This window comes from Toxotes jaculatrix, chromosome 17, assembly GCF_017976425.1.
Source record: "Toxotes jaculatrix isolate fToxJac2 chromosome 17, fToxJac2.pri, whole genome shotgun sequence".
Taxonomy (NCBI): Eukaryota; Metazoa; Chordata; class Actinopteri; family Toxotidae; genus Toxotes; species Toxotes jaculatrix.
The window spans coordinates 11,792,592-11,811,715 of NC_054410.1; the positions used below are offsets into that span (position 1 = coordinate 11,792,592).

The 19,124-nt window shown below is 40.5% G+C and overlaps 1 protein-coding gene across 1 annotated transcript; it reads left to right on the plus strand.

The window, feature by feature from the left end:
• Positions 1-1,326: 1,326 nt before the first annotated feature.
• On the plus strand, positions 1,327-17,682 carry grhl1 (grainyhead-like transcription factor 1). Its single transcript, XM_041060675.1, has 16 exons — positions 1,327-1,513; positions 3,780-3,969; positions 4,294-4,367; positions 4,904-5,037; positions 5,126-5,361; positions 6,335-6,417; positions 6,827-6,980; positions 7,106-7,217; positions 7,687-7,781; positions 9,744-9,987; positions 10,703-10,830; positions 12,975-13,003; positions 13,227-13,312; positions 14,895-14,980; positions 15,500-15,564; positions 16,282-17,682. The coding sequence occupies exons 1-16, from the start codon at positions 1,494-1,496 to the stop codon at positions 16,394-16,396; spliced, it is 1,851 nt and encodes a 616-aa protein (XP_040916609.1). The 5' UTR covers positions 1,327-1,493; the 3' UTR covers positions 16,397-17,682.
• Positions 17,683-19,124: the final 1,442 nt, after the last annotated feature.

A 19,124-nucleotide genomic window follows, 5' to 3' on the forward strand; every position in this document is an offset into this window, starting at 1 on the left:
CATAGAAAAACTTCCTGGTTTAGGAATAGCCATTAACAATAATATTCTCCTGTTTCATGCTGCCTTCTGCAAATGGTTAACTGTTGAGAGTGACCCAGTGGTTTGGTTGCATGTCAATTCATCATTTCATTTACACACTTTTGATGATTCTGGTGTTTTAAGGGACTAATTTGCCTGCTTCTACATGCAGCTGATGGTAATCTGTCCTCCAGGACAATGTAAACAATTTTTTTGGTGTGTCATCACCAGCTAACATTGACACAGGTGGGAGTATGTCTTCATAAAGTGATGAGAAAGTTCTTCCTACAGTTACACAGGATGGAAAATTGGCCCACGACTATGTGGGGGACAGCATTACATCACATTTTGGCAGTTTGTGTAAGTGGGCAGCTGAAAATAAGTAGAGTGTGGTACTATAAACCTCTACAATTATAAGTGGACTGGGTCTCACCTGTGACATAAATGATCAGCATTAAAGGACGGTGCACAGTTTTTCAAGTCTGTTTTGGAATTTCAGACCAAAAAGGCTTTGACTTCTGACGATACTCAGGTGAATTGATTCACTGCTGAAGCCTCACATTAAAATCAAATGAAGTTTTGAATGTACCTTTGAACAGAACGCTCACTGTGGATTTTGACCTCCATCCTTTACAGTGGAAACTTGTTAAAATGGGATCTTTAAATGTCTAGTAAAGAACAGGAGGAACGACTGTAGCAAGAGAAATCAGTTTCAGTGTGCACATGAGCACGACTATTGATTTAAGACTTGAAAAACAGCCTCTTTGTTCCTGTCATTATGAACTTAGTTTTTAGGGCCACAGCAATCTCTGCCATTGTCTTAACTTGCATAGAGATGATTGCACACAGGTGTACACACAATGTTTACAGTTCACATTTGAGTTTACATTTGGGTAAAAGAGAGCACTGTTGTTGGTATCTATGGGAACCCATGAGTTTTTTTTGAGATATTTTTTTTTTATGTGGTTCTTGTTGGAGGACATGGACATGAAGTAGTCTAACTTAGCTTATCTGTCCATAAATGCAGCAGCCATTAACTGCCCAAAAGAAAAAATAAATATTTTTTGTAAATTGAATTGAGTATTTGCATTTTCCCCCTAGTGATTAACTCGAAATTATAAAATCACAGCTGTTAAACCCTGTTCTTCCACTGGTCAAACGTGAGTCAAAGCCACCGTTCCAGGTAGGCACCCAGGTGAGCCAATCACGAAATCAGAGAGGGTAATTGACAGTGTGGCCCCGCCCCCCCCGTCCACCTGTAATCCAATCCGCAGCCCTGTCACAGGTAAAACCGGCCTCAATTTCTCAGCATTGCCCCAAAAAGCGAGAAAAGCCGACAAAACCCGTTCTCTCAGTAGGGGACACCTCGTTTGTTGCCGCGGCCCTCATCCAGTGTTGGCGGCGGAGTTTTCCACGGTAAAGAAGACGGATCGGATTTTCAGTACCAACTAGAAAGTCCAGTTCGACCAACCGAGATGTCACAGGAGCATGACAAGTAAGTTGCCCTGACTCTCCACTTTTAACCCGCACAAGGAGTAGGTTCTCACTATAAGCTTTTAATATTGACTCTATTTTTTTTTTTAAAGAGTTTTTTCTGGATTTTTTTTTAAGTTCTTGGCGCAGACGGATTTTAAAAAGCGGAGGTCACTTCGGTGATCCACCTCTGACCTGCAACCGCTGCCTGATATTTTAAGATTTGTTGTGATATTTGACTTGAATTTAAGCATTATTTTAGGATTGTTATAGCTCCTTATTTTTTTTTTCTTAAGGGTAAGTTTACTCTAAGTCTGGCTGCCAAGCGAGAAAGTGATTATAGCCCATCTGATAGTTTCCCATGGTGTAACTCCGCTTATTTCACCTGTCATGTTCAAGCCTGTACAGGTGTATCTCCACCTGTCGTGCGAGCAGAGGCGCCTGTTAGAATATAAACTGTCCCGTGATAGCGATGGGCGGTTTAGTGTTTGATTTTGCTTTAAGCTCTAACAGTTATGTGGATAGTCTTAATGGTGTTTGTTCAGGAATAAACATGCACCTCAGCACGGAGCACTCAGTGAAAGAAAACCGTCTCTATAGAGGTTTAATTTTCATGTCAGAGACCAGATGCAGCTTCACTAAAAAACATATGTATATATTAAGATAATTGTTTTTCATGCTATGAGAGATGAGTAGATTTGGTTATCTTGTGTGTTTTTTTGAGGTTAATGCCAAGGAGACTTTTGAGGGGAGTGAAATTGTACACCTGTTAGGCGTTGGCCCAACTACTAACACAGACAATGTAAGCAAGCACAGGGACTATGTGAGGTTTTAGTGGATTTTACTCTACATGACTCAAATGTTCTGTCAAATTTATGGGGAAATCAGGTGTGTCCAAATGTTAATACAGGAAAAAAAAGTATTTGTGTTTTTCTATGCTTTGTGTACATTAAAGATGCCAGATGTCTGTGAATTCATGCTGCATTACTGACTTTATTTCCTACAAGTGAAATCTAATTTAATAACTGCTAGAAAAACAATCAAACTTTTCTTTATTTTATTTTATTTTATTTTGTTTTGGTAATGGATTACATTTCCTTGGAGCTTTATTGCCAGTAAATAATGGATCTCATCAGATTACAGTTTATGACCAGCACAATTAGATATAGGATTACTAATTATCGCTTTGCTTTGACCATTGAGAGGAAAAAAAGCTGTATTTGTTGTAGATACTCAACGTGGAAACTGAGCCTGTCCGTTTACACTTTACCATAATGACTTTGTTGTGGCAGAAAATCAGCAGGTGGATGATTGAAGATGTATTATAGGGGTGTGCAGTTTCCAGAATTTGACAGGGAACACTAATGATCTAGATGAAACTTACTCAACTAACAAAAGCTTCTCTAATGATTTTACTTTGTTCTAGTCATTAGGCCTAACACGTCTAAGTAAATAGAAGCTGAGCAAACATTTAAATTTACTGTAAACAGGCCACTTCACTGTTGAAACGTTCAATATTTTCTTGCATGTTTAAACTGAGTGCTGTATTGTCATTTCCCTTTAAATGTGAGGCATTTACCTGAGCTCAGGGAGCTTAAATTAGCAATTAAGAACATTACAAGCAGCTGAGTCCCATTCGTATTGGTCCGACACTGTCCTGTTAACAAAGCAGTGACTCTCAAGGCCTCACAAGATGGAAGAGGAAGAGATAGATCCCGGCGGTGACTGCGCATAAAAACACATGATTGTTTTCCACAAACAGGTTCTCTTACAAAAACAGTAGTACGGTGCTGTTAAAACACAGGAATGTAGCAGGGTCAGATACGTCACTTGCGGTCAGCTTCTCAGCCAATGAGCGATCCCCGAACCAGAGTCGTCGCACTGGATGAGCCTGTAGAGCATCTTTTTCTGGAGGCACCTCGGTGATTCGACGGCTGAGATTTGTTGCACAATCGTGGAATATCCTGAACAACAGGTCTCGCGTATGAAGAGAACATCTACATGGTTGATCTCTGTCTTATAACCTGTTTGTCTGTTTCTGAATGAGGCCGTGATTGTAGTGAACTCGTGCAAAGCCACTGAGGCCACACTTTCTGCTCTTTGGAACATGTATGAGTAGTGTTGAAGTGAAGTAATGCCTTCAGTTTTTGAAATCAACAATTTTTTTTGATATCACATGATACAAATTTTGAAATTATGTCACACGCAGATCTCTGAACTAAAATACACATGAACATATTGATACCTGGTCTGTAGACAGTAACTTATAGTACTCTGTCTTCCCACAGTAAGCGTGCAGTCGTGGTTCTCCAGAACGAGCCGGGTTATGGCGGCCAGCGTCGTTCCTTCACCACAGAAGACGAAGCCTGGAAGTCATTTCTGGAGAACCCGCTGACCGCTGCCACCAAGGCTATGATGAGCATTAATGGAGACGAGGACAGCGCCGCAGCTCTCGGCCTGCTCTACGATTACTACAAGGTATCGGGGAAACCCTAGAAAATTCTGTTCTTGAACATGCAGGAGAAATTTCTCCAACTTTCTGAGGTCTTTTATCATAAATTCTCTGTGGATCTAGGGGCAATCAAAAGTACAGAGTCTTACGTTAGGGGATTAGTTACAAATCCTTACAGGCTTTACATGTGATCATCATTCATAGTGACAACAGACCATTAAGCAACATCTGTGAGGCAGAGACTATGTGATGTAACTGATCTGGTTGCACATATAGACAGCAGGATGACCCGAGTTGTTGGATGTGATGTGGTCAGACGCTGAGCGGCTGTGTTTACCCTTCCCATACAGGTGCCCAGGGAAAAAAGAACAATACCCCCGAGCAAGCCAGACGCACTTGTCTCTGATGTGGATCCCAACAAAAGGTGAGCGACAGCCCTCACCTAATACCACCCCCCACCACACACATACACACACACACACAAATACCCCCCACCCCTTTAAAAAATAAAAGCACAGCAAAGGGGAACCATGGCATGAAGGGAATGGAAAGATTCAAGCTCGTTAACATTCTCAGAATTTTGTCTCTGGATTTGCATGTTTGCTGCAGAGCAGAGTACAGAGTGCTCATTTATTAAAATCTATTAAAATCTGCTCACACATGTTTGATCCCTGGATGAGCACATTGTTTCTCCAAAAAGTGACTTTTCAGACACGTTTTGTTCTTTAGTTAATACAGTGTTCAAAGCACATGAACACATCATATACATACAAAAGAGAAAAAAAAACACATGCAAGTGAAAATTCAAAATGTTCTCATGTCAGAGTTTTTATATCTGGTAGTTTTGGCAAATGGGACTCATGTACTATAGTTACAAGATACAAATGAGAGAGAAGATGTCAGGTGCTTGAGAAGCTTTGGCACCAGAGCTTAATAATGTGCTATTTTCCTTTGTTGAAGACACCAGATCCAGGCTGGACACTCCATAACTCCACTCCAGGAAGCTGGTATGGAGAGCAGGATCCAGGTCCTGAAGGGGCCCTTCAATATTCTCCAGCTGGCCCAGGACAAGAGGGCCCAGTTCCCTTCACCAGGTCTGTACACACTCAAAAACATGCGCAGACATAAGCAGCTTAAAAGCAGAAAACTTGACCGACGGTTTGGTGATTTTTGTCTATTCAGACACGACCGTCACAGTTTCCATTGCTACTGTGCCAAACTACCCGCCCATCAAGACAGAAGTGCCCACCCACGGCTTCTCAGTGACTGTGCCAAACAACTGCACCGAAACTGACAGCCATGTGGCCGTCTTTGACCGCCAGCTCGCCCACAACACGGTCCAGTTCAGCCCCAGCACTCAGTCCCGCACACCCCCTGACTCCACCTTCTCCGAGAGTTTCAAGGATGGTTCCCAGGAGGTGAGTGTTTCGATCCCCCTCTTTCTAAACCCCGCTACTGCTCTCCCTGTAGCCTCGCCTCCTCCTCCTCCTCCTCTCCTTCGCTTTCCTCTCTTCTCTCAGAACTTTCCCATCAGACAATAGGATATTCACCTGATCCCATGGAGCCAGCGGTGGGCTCAGTCTTCCCTGGTTTTATTTGAACATGCCAAAATAGTGGCTAGTGTGTTATTATGTCATTGTCTCACCAACACAATAAAGTGCTGTACTTTTCTCCTACAATAGCCAAAGCCCTTTCTCTCTCTTCTTTCTCTCTATAACCTGGAGGCGATTTACCTTAGAAAAGCGTAACCCAACAAAACTCCAGTACAGAAGGGGGGTGGTTGAGGGGTGGTTGGGGGGGTTTAGTAACAGAGCATAGCGCATTTTTAACAAAAAGAAAGGGAGATGAAGGGGAAGGATGAATTAACAAAACCTACACAAACTCTTATAAGTGGTGGAAGAAAGAGGAAAATCCCTAAGGGCCCCTACATTGAAATGCTGATTATTCCTTTGGTGAATTATAGGGCGAACCAACTAAAATAAATCATTTAACCCTGTGAGCCCGTACGTATCATATATGATACCCACATTTCTGGGACTCATTGCATCACCATCAAGCATAAACTTTGCATTTAACCCTTTTAGATGAACTCTTATGCTCGTATACTGACTCCTGGTAGACACTCCTCACTTTTCTAAATGTTTTGACATGTGTGATACAAACAAAAAATATACTTAGAATTTTTTTTTTTTAATTTTTTTTTTTTACATTTTGTCAAAGGGACAAATAAAGAGTTCATATTTGAAAAATTAGAATTTTCTGACCATTCTTTCATAGTTCAGGTCTCACAGGGTTAAAATCAAAGTAAAGTGGCTGTTTAGTGTCCTCTTTTCGCTGTGTCTAACTTCACACTCTCAGTCTTACTCTATCTGTTTTCTATGTGCGCTGCAGGTATTTTCCTTCCCAGGAGATCTCCAGTTACGTATGGCCTCCATGACGCCTGAGGACTACACTCAGTTTAACACCGTGCCGGGGTAAGTCCTGCTGTTGCCGACCCACCGCCCAACTTCCACCGCCACACCGCCATTCAGCTTTTGACACAACACCGCAGAATGGCCTCATTCATGGCAGTCACTGGGGAGACACCAGACTCCCCTCTGTGTGAAAGACGAGAGTCTGCGCACACGGGCGTTATCTGGCCCTGCTCTGATTTTAGGTCACGATTTAGCTGCAGCAGCTTTATGAAGCGTGCCCCGTTAAGTTTTATCTTACTGTTTTACTTCTGTCTTGAATCAAACTTGAATTAACTTGAACATGAATGCAGAGATATCTATTTATACAGAAATGGAAGCATAGATTTTAGCATTAAGAGTGTACTTTTTAAAGTCTTACTTGCTTATTTTTCATATTTACTAGATTCTGTCCTTTTCCTTTGCCTTTCAGGAATAATTTCGAGTACACTCTGGAGGCATCCAAGTCTCTGCGTCAGAAGACAGGTGATGGGACGATGACGTATCTCAACAAGGGCCAGTTTTACCCCATCACCCTCAGGGAGATTGACAACAAAGGCATGCAGCAACCCATCACCAAAGTCAGGGTAAGAAAGAACTATAAAAAAATAAACCTGAAACTAGTAAGAATTTAGGATTATTGACAGCAATGACACACTAAATATTATTATAACATATTAAGATGTCATTGTGTGTGTTATATGATTTCCAGAGTGTGGTGATGGTGGTGTTTGGAGAGGAGAAGTGCAGAGATGATCAGCTGAAGCACTGGAAATACTGGCACTCCCGACAGCACACTGCCAAACAGAGGTGTCTTGACATTGGTAAGAACCACTGCAGTCAGATTTTTTTTTTTTTTATTTAACTGCAGCAACTAAAGGGTCAACTTTTTATTCTCATGTGTGATGTCTGAGACACTGTTAGTGCAATCTGTGAGACTTAAATGGTCTGCTGATTCATCCGGGGGTGCTGATTGACTAATAGCTGGGGCTTTCAAGAGTTTAGTTTTAACATGGAGCAGGCTGATTAATCCTTCTGTGAATGCACAGCTGAGTGGTTGATTGAAAGGGCAGCTTAACAGTAGCTGACAGTAAAAGGTGTGTTGTTTGGCTGCGACAGTTCAGTTTGTCTGGCTGTGTTTAATACCTCAGCGTATCATAAATAAAAATAAAGTTTTCTTCTTGTTCATTTTTATTTCTAATTGTGTTTTTGTGCATTAATATGTTTATAATCGTGCTTTTACATCTCACTTTGCTGTCTACTTTGTCACTAAACTCTTGTTTGTTGTCACAGCTGATTACAAGGAAAGCTTCAACACCATCGGCAACATTGAGGAGATTTCCTACAACGCCATTTCCTTCACCTGGGACACCAATGAGGAGGCCAAAGTAAGACAACAAAAGACACACGTACACCCCCTCACATATAACTTCACAGATATGTAACTGATTGATTCCATCTACCAGTCACAAGGCTGCTTTTAATCTCTCTGACATAGCAGATTTGGACTAAAAAACAAATTAAGTGTGTGTGTATATGAATGCCTCTGCTTCCGCTTCAGTGTTCATGTAAAAACAAGTTCAATGTTTGGCTCACAGGATCACTGGTGAAGCATGGTTTCCAGATACTTCCTTGTCTTGAACTCTTAATATGAGCCTTGAACTTTTCACATCAACACTCTTAAAACCTTAAGCCAAAAATAGACTGCTCCTCTTGCAAGTCTTCTGTGGCTTTTGCCGCAGTCCAGAATGAAGGTTTCAGGTGCCAACAGTCCTCTGTTGGTGATCATCATCCACTTTGTTCGTTGTGATCCTCCAAAACAGTCGTTAAAGGAAAATAGGGGCGTAAATAGAAGAGTGAGGATGCTGTCACGTCGTCATCACTGCTCCTCTTGTGTGTTTAGTGAGGTTGCGTAGAGGCAAGGAGAAGGTGTGTGTGTGTGTGTGTGTGTGTATGAATTTTCTTGCACTCTTCGAATACATTCTTGACCGGTCCAACCTGCCTGTCACCTTTATTGTGATGCGACACGTTAAAGTACTCCTGCACACCAGACAGGAGCAACAAAGAGTTCAGGAATGAGGAAACCCAGCAGGGGGGACGAGGACCGGATCGGTCAGTGAACAAGCACAATCCTGTCAAACTGGTGACAGAAAGGAGGAGATCCTGTCCCCTCTACCCCTCCTGATTTTTCGTTTGTTGTTGACCCTCATGTCGCTCTCTGCCACAGTTTCACCATCAGCCCGAGATGGACGACGACTCACAGACAAAGAGACAACATGGCGCCAGTGTTGTGCTCTCTGTAGGCCTCACTTAACATAAATACAGTCACAGGCAACAAACCTCTCTCTTGCACGCTCAAACACGCACACACACGCACACACACACACACCAGGATGTGGGTCCAACTGTCTCATGACTCGAGGCCTGTGTCCATAGGATGTTCATCCTTGTGTGCGTTAATGACTTCACCGTGTGTGTATTTTTTTGGAAGCACCGCCCTCCAGGTTGTTTTAGCATCTCATCAGCGTGGTGTTAGATGACAGATGACAAGATTTGTGTGTATGGATGACTTGCCCCTGTGGTGATTGCCCTGAAGCATATATGTATTTGCAAAGGGCAGCCCCTCCCTCATGTTTACCTACTCTGGGGCAATTCACTGGAATTATTGCAAAAAAACATGACTGTGCATCATTTTTTGTCTTTGTTTATTACAATTTACCCCTCATAGCTTAATATCCTTTTTGTCAGCACACACCCAGCTATAAATCTGACTCCTAATTTCGTTAGTTTAACAAAGCATAGAAACTCAAAAGACAAGAAAACTCACTCAGATGCTCATAAAAAAAATCTTTAGAAATGATCAGTCCAAATTACCATAAATAAAACATGCTCAGTGTACTTCACAGGGTTAATAATCTGTACCATTAAATTTGCCATCTGAATTTTAAATGCACTGTATTTATGCAAAAACACAAAATAATTTTTTTCACCTTTTTACAATATTTTTAATATCAGGTCCACTCTTTAAGTCATTTGATGATGAGCCTGTGATGACTTAAGTCGATCAATAGAGGGCAACACAGAACACTGAATGCACTGCTGAGGCCTCCAGTATTTCACAGTGATGCTAATATGAATAACGGGAGGGAAAAGTTTTGTTTCTTTATGATTTAGAAGCAGCCATTAAAGAATGAGATTATTACTAAAGTTACTTTAATTGACAAAGCTTGTAGATGTTTTATCTTTAACTGCCCAAAATTTTCAAAGTTCAACCTTCCGTTTTTCTCTTTGTTGTTTCCAGCTTCTTTGCCTTATTTGTCCTGTTCTCTTCCTCCTTTCTCTCTCCACAGATCTTCATCTCTGTCAACTGCCTGAGCACAGACTTCTCCTCTCAGAAGGGGGTGAAGGGCCTTCCTCTAAACCTGCAGATCGACACCTACAGCTACAACAACCGCAGCAACAAGCCCATCCACCGCGCTTACTGCCAGATCAAAGTGTTCTGCGACAAGGGAGCGGAGAGGAAGATCCGAGATGAGGAGAGGAAGCAGTCTCGCCGGAAAGGGAAGGTGGCCGACCTCAACACCAGCCTTGCCTGTGAGTCATTCGGGAGTATTTTATCGTGTGTGATAAGAACAAACAGGAGACTGAAGCTATTGTTATTTGATCTAGGTTCTTTTCCCGACCCATTCGGGAATAATATTAGGTGAAAAAAACATAGTGATAAGATCTGGTACAAGTCATAACACATAACAAAACAACAAAGTCATGACTGGAACATAACTGCACTATAAAAAAAATGCAGCATTGTGGAAAATATCTTCTTTCTCACCAATATCAATATGTTTACTTGAACAATTGGTGAAATCACTTTGTGTACTGTGAAAGTGGATGCTTGTAGTGATGAACCCTTAGAAAACAATCACCAAACTCTGCAGTTAGCTGCAGCAGGCAGTTGCATTTAGCACCTAAAGGACCGAACATTTCCCTCAGCAGTTATTGAACTAACTAAACTAAAACTAAAACAGAGCTAAAAGTAGAGTAAATGTTGAACTTATATTTGCCAGAAATACAACTTTCAATAAATGTTAGTGTTGCTCTATGCATGGATGTGTAAATGACCAACATTTTGGTAACATGTTCACTGTTTACTTTATAAGGAGATAGTATGGCAGGGTTGTGTTTACAGCTTGCTGTGCTGCCCCCAAGTGGCCAGAAATATATTAATGCAGGTTTATAGACTTTCCAAATGTCCCTCTACATGAATAGACTTATGAAACTGCTTCCTGTTGTGACCTTTTATCTTTCCCAGTTGTGGATGTCAAAGTTCCCATCCTCCAGAAACGCAACGATGTGACCATCTTCAAGATGATGACCGACCTTGAGACCCAGCCCGTGCTTTTCATTCCTGACATTCACTTCTCTACCTTCCAGCGCCATGTGAGTGCCAATCACAGACACAAAACTCTGATACCTCCAGTACTGTTTAGTGCGCAGTGTCATGTCTTGTATGCCATTTCTGGGAATGAACGTGTCTTTTGCTGCAGTCATCTTAGGTGGTCCATAAACAGTTTGTTTTTGAGCTTCCACCCACTCTTCAGCCAGCTGGGTCGAGGTGACCTGCGTGCTTGCTAGTTGGCAAGAACAGAGAGTTCTGGTTGCAAGCTCTGATAGGAGTCCTACATACTGATGGCTGTATTTCAAACTGCTTACTCACAAGATGAATCATTTACCAGTGACTCAAAACAAACCGGGGGGGGGGGGGGGGGGGGGGTTCAGAACACGCTACCTGTGCTACAATCTTAATGTGCTCGTATAATCAGAGACAAAGGAAACATAGATTTGAAGACAGAGAGAGAACTACAGTTTTGTTACTGATGTGTGGAAGACCATCAAAGTGATCGAAGTCTTGTGGATCCCACTGTACATATAAATATAGACAAGACAGTTGGCAGGTACAAATGCATTGTGCATAAAGGCTGTAACATGCACGCAGTTTGTCAGGTTTTTATCAGTGTTGACCAGCAGCAGCCCTCATGTCTGTGACTGGACTCTGAGCTTTGCTTCTTCCAGTCAGGATGAACTCATCACATGACAATTACATATGCATTTGGCCTGCACACTATTAGTTTATTGGTCATTTGGATATTAACATACTTTTCATGTTTTTCTGTTAGACATGTATAATGAACTGCTTTATTAATGGTGAAAATGACTGCACTGCACAAAAACAGGATGATCACCCATTGAGAAATTTCACTTTTTTGTGAACTTTAGGCGCCCCCTGCTGGTCAAATTATGAGCAGTCCTAACTGAGCATAAGTACCAAAAAGTCCTCTTTCTCCCAGCTGCTGGGGGACAGACAGGAGGTTATTTTTGGTTCGACCAATGACATTGAATCTGCCTGAACTGTCCGAGAGCGTGTTATCAGTTTCTGATAAACTCTGAGTTTACTGGGGTCCCTCTCAGAATAGAGTTCTATTAACAGCAGCACCTGCAATCAATACAGTCGCAGGGCAAAAGTTTCCAAAAAATGACAGCTTTCCAGGAATAAAAACAACGCGTTTTTCTAAGAATTTAAAAAAAAAAAAAAAAAAACTATTTTTTGATTGATGTAAAACAATGAATGGGCTTATGCATTCTGTGATTTACTTGATAAACAATCACACACCCCCAAAAAGTGGATGAGAGCAAATGATTTGCAGAGCAGCAGAATTATGGCAGTTTAATTTTTACTTTTTGGTTTATTTACCTGCTTAATTAGAGGAAAAATAAAAACAGACAGAAAATTAATTGGAAACTGTGTATAAGTGACTTCTTTAAGGTATAAAGTTAAAATATTCACTGCTCACGTCCTCTTATTGTAAGAATTTGATGCTTGTCTCTGTCATATATGATCATAAACTTAATATCTTCGGGGTGTGGACTGTTGGTCAGACAAAATACATGTCGTTACATCACGATAACGGGCATTTTCACAATTTTCTGACATTTTATTATAACAGTAATTATTCAAGAAGATGATTTGGTAGTTAAAACATTACTGTATTTAAGACTATTATGTATTTCACATGGAAAATAGCTTAAAATCAGATCAGATTTTCCAAACCCTGACCTCCTGTCTGAGTTCAGACCTGCACTTTGATCACCGTTTCTCCAGCTGTAACTGTACAGGCTTTTCTCCACATGTATAACTCTAAAGCTGATTAGCTGGTGTATGTTGACCGGGCTCAGTTCTCAGTGATAAAGAAGAATGAATGGGGCAACATAGGAAAACCTTATGGACGTGGCTGTTGACTTTGCCTTTGAACTGGTTGACTGATTTAGCAAAACAAGTTTGAACCGCATGAGTTGCAAAGTGGTACATTTTAAACATTGACTTTCACTGCAGGATATAGTGCAGAAAATCCCATTGAGGTGCATTTTAAAGCCAGTTATCATTACAAATAGCTGATACTCAATTCTAAGACATCTGTTGCAGATACTTTACAATTCAAAATAATTTCTGAGACTGTACACAGTTGCTTGTTTTTTGCCTAAATGTTCCACGTGAGTAAATTTTTGCTTCTCTGTTTTTCTTGCAGCCTTTCTCAGCAGAAGATGGAGAGGACAGGTGATTTCACAGTTGCTCTTTTCACACTTTCTTTTTAGTCGTTTTGAACCGAAACAACCTTTGGCACCTTCCCAGTAAAAATAAAATGTGTTGTTTCTTGGAAATGCCTGTGGGCTTTGAGTTCATATGTGTGTGTGTGTGTGCGTATGTGTTTTATAGCCTGTTAGCTGGTTATAAAGGGCATTTAAGCAGTGATTTGTGTGCATGTGTTTGTCCACTGCAGCTCGGGCATGAAGAGATTACCCTTCAGTGATGACGAGTTTGGTTCGCCCCCAAACAAGATGGCAAGAGTGGATGAACCAAAGAAAGGTACTAAATGTGTATGTGTGTGTTGCTCTAGTGTAGTGCTGCGACTGTTCACATGTTGATCAGGGGTCTCTGAGTGATGCTTTTCTCTGGGGCTAAATCAGTGTGGTAAAGTGTGTACACATGCACACACACTCTTTCTGGGCCATGTGATTATTCCAGGTCTTTCAAAACACACACACACGTGCTTGAGGCCTCCACTGACCCAACAAAATACCACTGATCCCTACGTGCACACACACACGCAAACAAGCCTGTGCCCTTTACTCCATATCCTATTCATAGGCATACAACAACCTTTTTTTTCCGATACCAAAAATTTAAATAAATGCTGGTAAATGTGTTGTAGCTAGAAGAGGAAAGTTAGGCTTCACCTTGATCTTTTAAAACGTGTTTCACACTGACTCTGTATGAATACATTTGCATATATCCAGACTAGATCTCGCAAAATATGTTTTTGCTGCAGGATTTTAGTCTGGAAACGGTCCATACAGAATCGATTGAAACTGATCAGATGCATACCGCATCAGTCAGTGAAGAATAGAGAGGTGAACAGAGAGGATACTTCTGTTGTAGAAAATAATTTATATTTTTCTTTTTATATTTTCTCTAATTTGTGCCTTTTTTTTGGCTAACTGGGTAATTTAACCTCTCTGGGTATCTAAAAGTCTTTCAAATGAACAGTCTTAGAAACTAAAGTCACTCTTTCTTGGTGACTTCATGACTTCATTTTAAGGAGTTGCAAGCCAAACATAACTTGCTGAATCTTGGAACTATTTAAAGTAAAAAAGCATGGCTGATTTGTCACCTTGAGTGTAGTCTAAATGAAACCAAATGTGGTTAAAGGTTTAGGTGAAGTTTTATAACCTTTCCACAGCAGCTGTCATGTTTTTCGAGTTACAGAGTTGGCTGCTCCAGATCCACAGTGAGGAAAGCAGATCTGTGGCCTGTTTGTCCTATAACAGTATGAAGCCAAACATCAGTCAACATACAGTCATTTACTTTACTTCAGTCGTACTTGGTTTTAGTCTATACATATAGAAGTGGATCAAACTAGTGAAAACTTTCCACCTTGAAGGTTTACTTCAAAACAGAAGAAGTTTTTGTCTTATTCAGAGGCCACAAATATCACAAGTTCCTGCAAACAGGTCAGAAAACAATACGAGAAAATCTGTTTAGAGTGAGATCTATTTTGAGAAGACCGGGTGTAGTGAATGAGAAGTGGGTCTGTCATTGTGTTTTGAGTGTGTCGCTTCACAACCATACCAGTGTTGTATGATGAATGTGCGTTCTACCTGTGCTTTGTCTGGGCCCCGTGCCACTTCCTTGAGTTTGGATGAGTGCCCATGCGGTCTGGCAGGGGGAGTATTTAAAACAGCTTGGAGCATTATATACCTGTAAATTTACTAATGGATTAAACATACTGTATGTGTGCATGTGCATCAAAATTTAATAACGATCAAGCTGTCCAGCTGAAGCAAATACTTTTGTCTTACTTTAGATTTGGGTTTGTGTCCAGTCCATGAACATATATGCTTTGCTTTGACACCTGCCTGCCTCTTCTTTCTCTTTTCACCACACACAGTCCTGCTGTACGTCCGCAAGGAGACAGAGGAGGTGTTTGATGCCCTCATGCTGAAGAATCCCACACTGAAATGCCTGAGGGAAGCTGTAAGTTGTCCTCTGTTTATTGTTTTGGTGATAGCTTGAATTGCTCTTCATGTTCCCTTTTCATATTGGCGGTGTTGGTGTCCCACACTGCAGCTTGAGACCCAAGTTCTCTCTGCGTGTTTAAGTGACTGTGACAGGAGAAATGAGCTGTGACAGGACTTCGGAATAATGTGGGGAAGTATAAGAAGAAGGAGTGGATTGGGGAAAGAGACATAGAGAGGGTGTGTGGGGGTTAAAAAGGGACACAGGACAATAAAGTCAAGAGAGGGGGTGAGAGGGGCTAATAGAGGGGAGGGATGGGGAAAAAGACGAGATGGAGAGAAGAAGATGAGGGAGTGGGAAAGGGGTCTCTATAAGGCATATGGAACTGTGGAGTTGATAAAGCCAAAACCGGTGAATATGTCTGTGAAGGACCAGACACGAAAGACTGAAGTCTTCTCTGTGCATAATCTGTGCTGGGGTTTTTATGTTTCTTTCAAGAATTTGACATTGATTTGTTTTTTTGTTTTTCTCAATCAGATTTCAGAGAAGTATGAGTTGCCTTTGGACAAGGTTGAAAAGGTGTATAAGAAGTGCAAGAAAGGGTGAGTATCAGTCTTTAACATATTCGCACTGTATCTCAAACTTTGTGAAAACCAAATAAAAGATTTTCTATTCCATCTTTTACTTTTACCTCAGGTCTTTTCTCCTTTGGCAGCAGTTTCTCCAGGGGCTTGCTGAAATTGCTTTACCCCCATTATGCAAATGAGGCTGTATCTTAATTTAGTTTTCCTTCAAAATGCAAATAATGAAGATGTCAATCAGTCCTTATGATGAGGTCAAACCCAAAAGTGACATTTTATCTAATTTAAACATTCAAACATATTTCTAATATGTATTAAGTTGGTGATTTGTGACTTAATTGACCACCAGCAATCAAATTAGCTGCTGTGATGCACATCAGCCAATCATGAGCTACAGGGACAGACTCATACAGGCTTGACTGACATCACCTTTGATATTGAAGTTTAAATTAAATCATCCAATGATTACATTTGCATTATGAAGGTAAAGCCACCACCCTGAGCTAAAACTCACTGCAGTACAATTAATTTTAAAGGAACAGTTTGATATTTGGGGAAATACACTTACTTGCTGTTTTTGCTGCGAGTTAGATGAGAAGATTGATGAGAAGTATATTGAGACATCAATATATCCTTTGACATCAGCATACAAAGAAAAGAATACATCTATATAAACAAGTTTTTTGGGATGAGGATGAAGTAAACAAGACACTAACACCTATATCTGTCTTAAAACAGTATTCTAGTCCATATGGACGACAATATCATCAAACATTACTCCAACGAAGACACCTTCCAGATCACCATGGAGGAGCTGGGCGGCATGTACAAACTCACCCTCACTGAAATCTGATTGGATGGGAGGAGTTGATGACATCATCCTGAACAGAGAGGTGGAGGACAAATGGAGCCATCAGGAGTAGTGGTTTACACGTCAAGCCATGCAGCGATTATGGACTTGATCTGAAATTGAAATGTTGTGTCTGTGCTGTATTAGTGTCAAACAGATTTTAAAACACAAAGTCCCAAAAAGAGGTGTTTCAAAAGCCATAGCTCTTAACAGACAACAATGCTGATTAGAGATGAAAGTTATACATTATCAAAACTAACAAGTGAGGACACATTTGATTGTTATGACACTGTTGTTTTGTATTTAGTGAGAATTGCACCGCAAACATTAGTGCCTTTTTTTGTAAATTTTGTTTGAAATGTGCCGAGCGATTGTGGTGCTGCTATACCTCATGCTATGCAAGCAGCATTGTTTCTCATATTTTTATTAGGAGAGACAGCTCACTATCCCCTCCCTAAAGCCATAGCACTGATGATTACAATCTGTAAAGTTGGGTAATTAGCGCACAAAATGAAGACAGCAAATTGTTGACGGAGCCTCAGTGGTCCAGTGTATTAATGCTAAACAACATGGCAGTATTTAGTGTGTAAAACTTTCTTTAACCATCATACAATTAGGGTAGAATATTGTAAATGTTTGCTGTATTTTTCAGCATAAGATACATGCTGTTTGTGAATGAACTGGCTTAAAAGATGTTTTTCCTCAGATCAATTTATATAATGGCCTCTTTGAAAGTATTAAACAGTAATTAAATATATTGATAATAATTTGAAAACACAGCTACCCTTCCCCTGTAGAGTAGTTTTCTGAATGTTGATGAAATAGGTCAATGAATGTCTAGAACAGTTTAAACAAGACTGTTCTGGAAGTGCAATATGATGTTTTGGTTCAAACACATTCAGAAAAGAAATTCCTCCATTGCCATAGTTACAGTATATAATACATAAAAACTGATAAAACAGTTTTTTAATGGAAATATTGTTGTATATATATCCACTGAAAAAAGGATCTGTATGATCCATCTTTTTGTATCTCAGTACTTATTGTGTATATATTTATTAAGAGAATGGATGTGGGTTATTGTTTTTCTTTTTGTTTTTGTTTTTTTACCATATATACTCAAATTTCTATTATTCCTAATAATATAATGTTTTTTCTCTTCTTTTTATATGAAGTTATTCTAACATTACGTCAAGGGACAAAAAGTTATTAACATTTGTTTTAATTGATTTTTCTTTTTTTTTGTAAAAGAGTTGATGCACAAAGTGCCCAATAAAAGCTCTCCAGTAGCTGCTGTTTTGGTTGTCTGAGATTTTTTTTTCTCATTCTTGTTCGTGTTCCCTCAAACCATTTGACCAGTTTTATTCTTTTTCAGTTCCAAACTTTTATCACAATACAACAGATTTGTAAACTATAGATGTGAAGTGGTGTAATGGTTAAATAATGGTTGGTCTGTCAGTGGTTGAGGTGTTGAGCTGCAGCAGAGATTAACTGTGCCTGTGCCACTGTTTTCTATGTCTGTCCACAGGAACAGATGTCTGGGCATCAACTCTAGCCCTGTGGACAGGAAACAGCCTGGTGCAGAGAGGCTGCTCCGTCGGAAACCTGGCCACAAATTCCTACATTCACCCTTTGATTAAAGTAGGCTCCCATTTTTCTCTCAAACTATTTGATTTTGTAGCCATGCTAGCAACATGGCTGTAGGGATAATAATCCCAAAATAATTAGTCAGTCCACCACTTTGGTCCATACTAAAATACAAGTTGTTTTATGGATTGTTGTGAAAGTTTGTACAGACGTTCATTGTTCCCCTCAGGATGAATTACAGCTACAGCTACATGACTTGTGGCTGCAGAAGCAGTGTGATAGCTATACAGGCAGGATCATAAAGGTTCAGGCATATGGATACAGGGAGGCCTGAAGACTCATTTAGTTACAGTTTAACTAACTAGCCACGCCAACGTTGTAGTGGTGTCCTGTTGTCCTAAAGTGCAAGGCCAACTGGTCTGTCTCTCTTTCACTGTCTCGCTCATTCCCCCTTTTTATTGCCCTAGTTAATTCTTGAGATGTCCTCGCACAGTTGGTGTCAAGATGCAGCTTCTGTCCTCTGTGTATATGAGTCTGAGTGAGGTCGAGGAGCTGTCCTGGCTCACAGCCCACACATATGGTCTCACTTCTTTGTTTTCAGTCACATGTTCCTGTTAACAGTTTATGCAGACGTCACATATACAAAGCGGAATTGGATGGAAATTGATTGAGTACTGACTGTAAAGTTAAAATAAGTTTTTCCAACTGTTTTTGAGTATGATCTTGTGTCATACACAGATTATTAAGTCTACATCTCTGTGAAACTACTTCTTCTTTGAAGTTCCTGACTTAGAAATTCACTCCCTTTTGTTAGCTTCAGTGAGCCACAGGAAATTCAGTCAAAACATATGACTCATATTTAATCTCACTGCAGTCGACATCTTAACATCACTGACTTTTCTGATGTTAAATACTACACCAGTTTCAGCTCTGCCCTCTGAAATTGCACACTCTGATAGTATAATATACCCTTGGCAGACCAGACTGAGTGACCTACTTTGATACTGTTCAAACATCGCAAGTGCAACTCCAGTTGGTTTTTCACTTGCGGAAAACTAAACACATTCTTCCTTACTTCAGTAATCCTTTGCAAATTTCCTCAAAGACACGTCCTTTTCCATGTCTGGTGTCAGACTGGAGTCCA

Excerpts from the sequence above, each read along its gene's own strand:
- grhl1 (XM_041060675.1), top strand. The coding sequence starts at position 1,494 with ATGTCACAGGAGCATGACAA. Across the intron at positions 13,313-14,894 it reads AGTGGATGAACCAAAGAAAG|TCCTGCTGTACGTCCGCAAG; the intron begins GTACTAAATGTG and ends CACCACACACAG. Across the intron at positions 14,981-15,499 it reads TGAAATGCCTGAGGGAAGCT|ATTTCAGAGAAGTATGAGTT; the intron begins GTAAGTTGTCCT and ends TTTCTCAATCAG.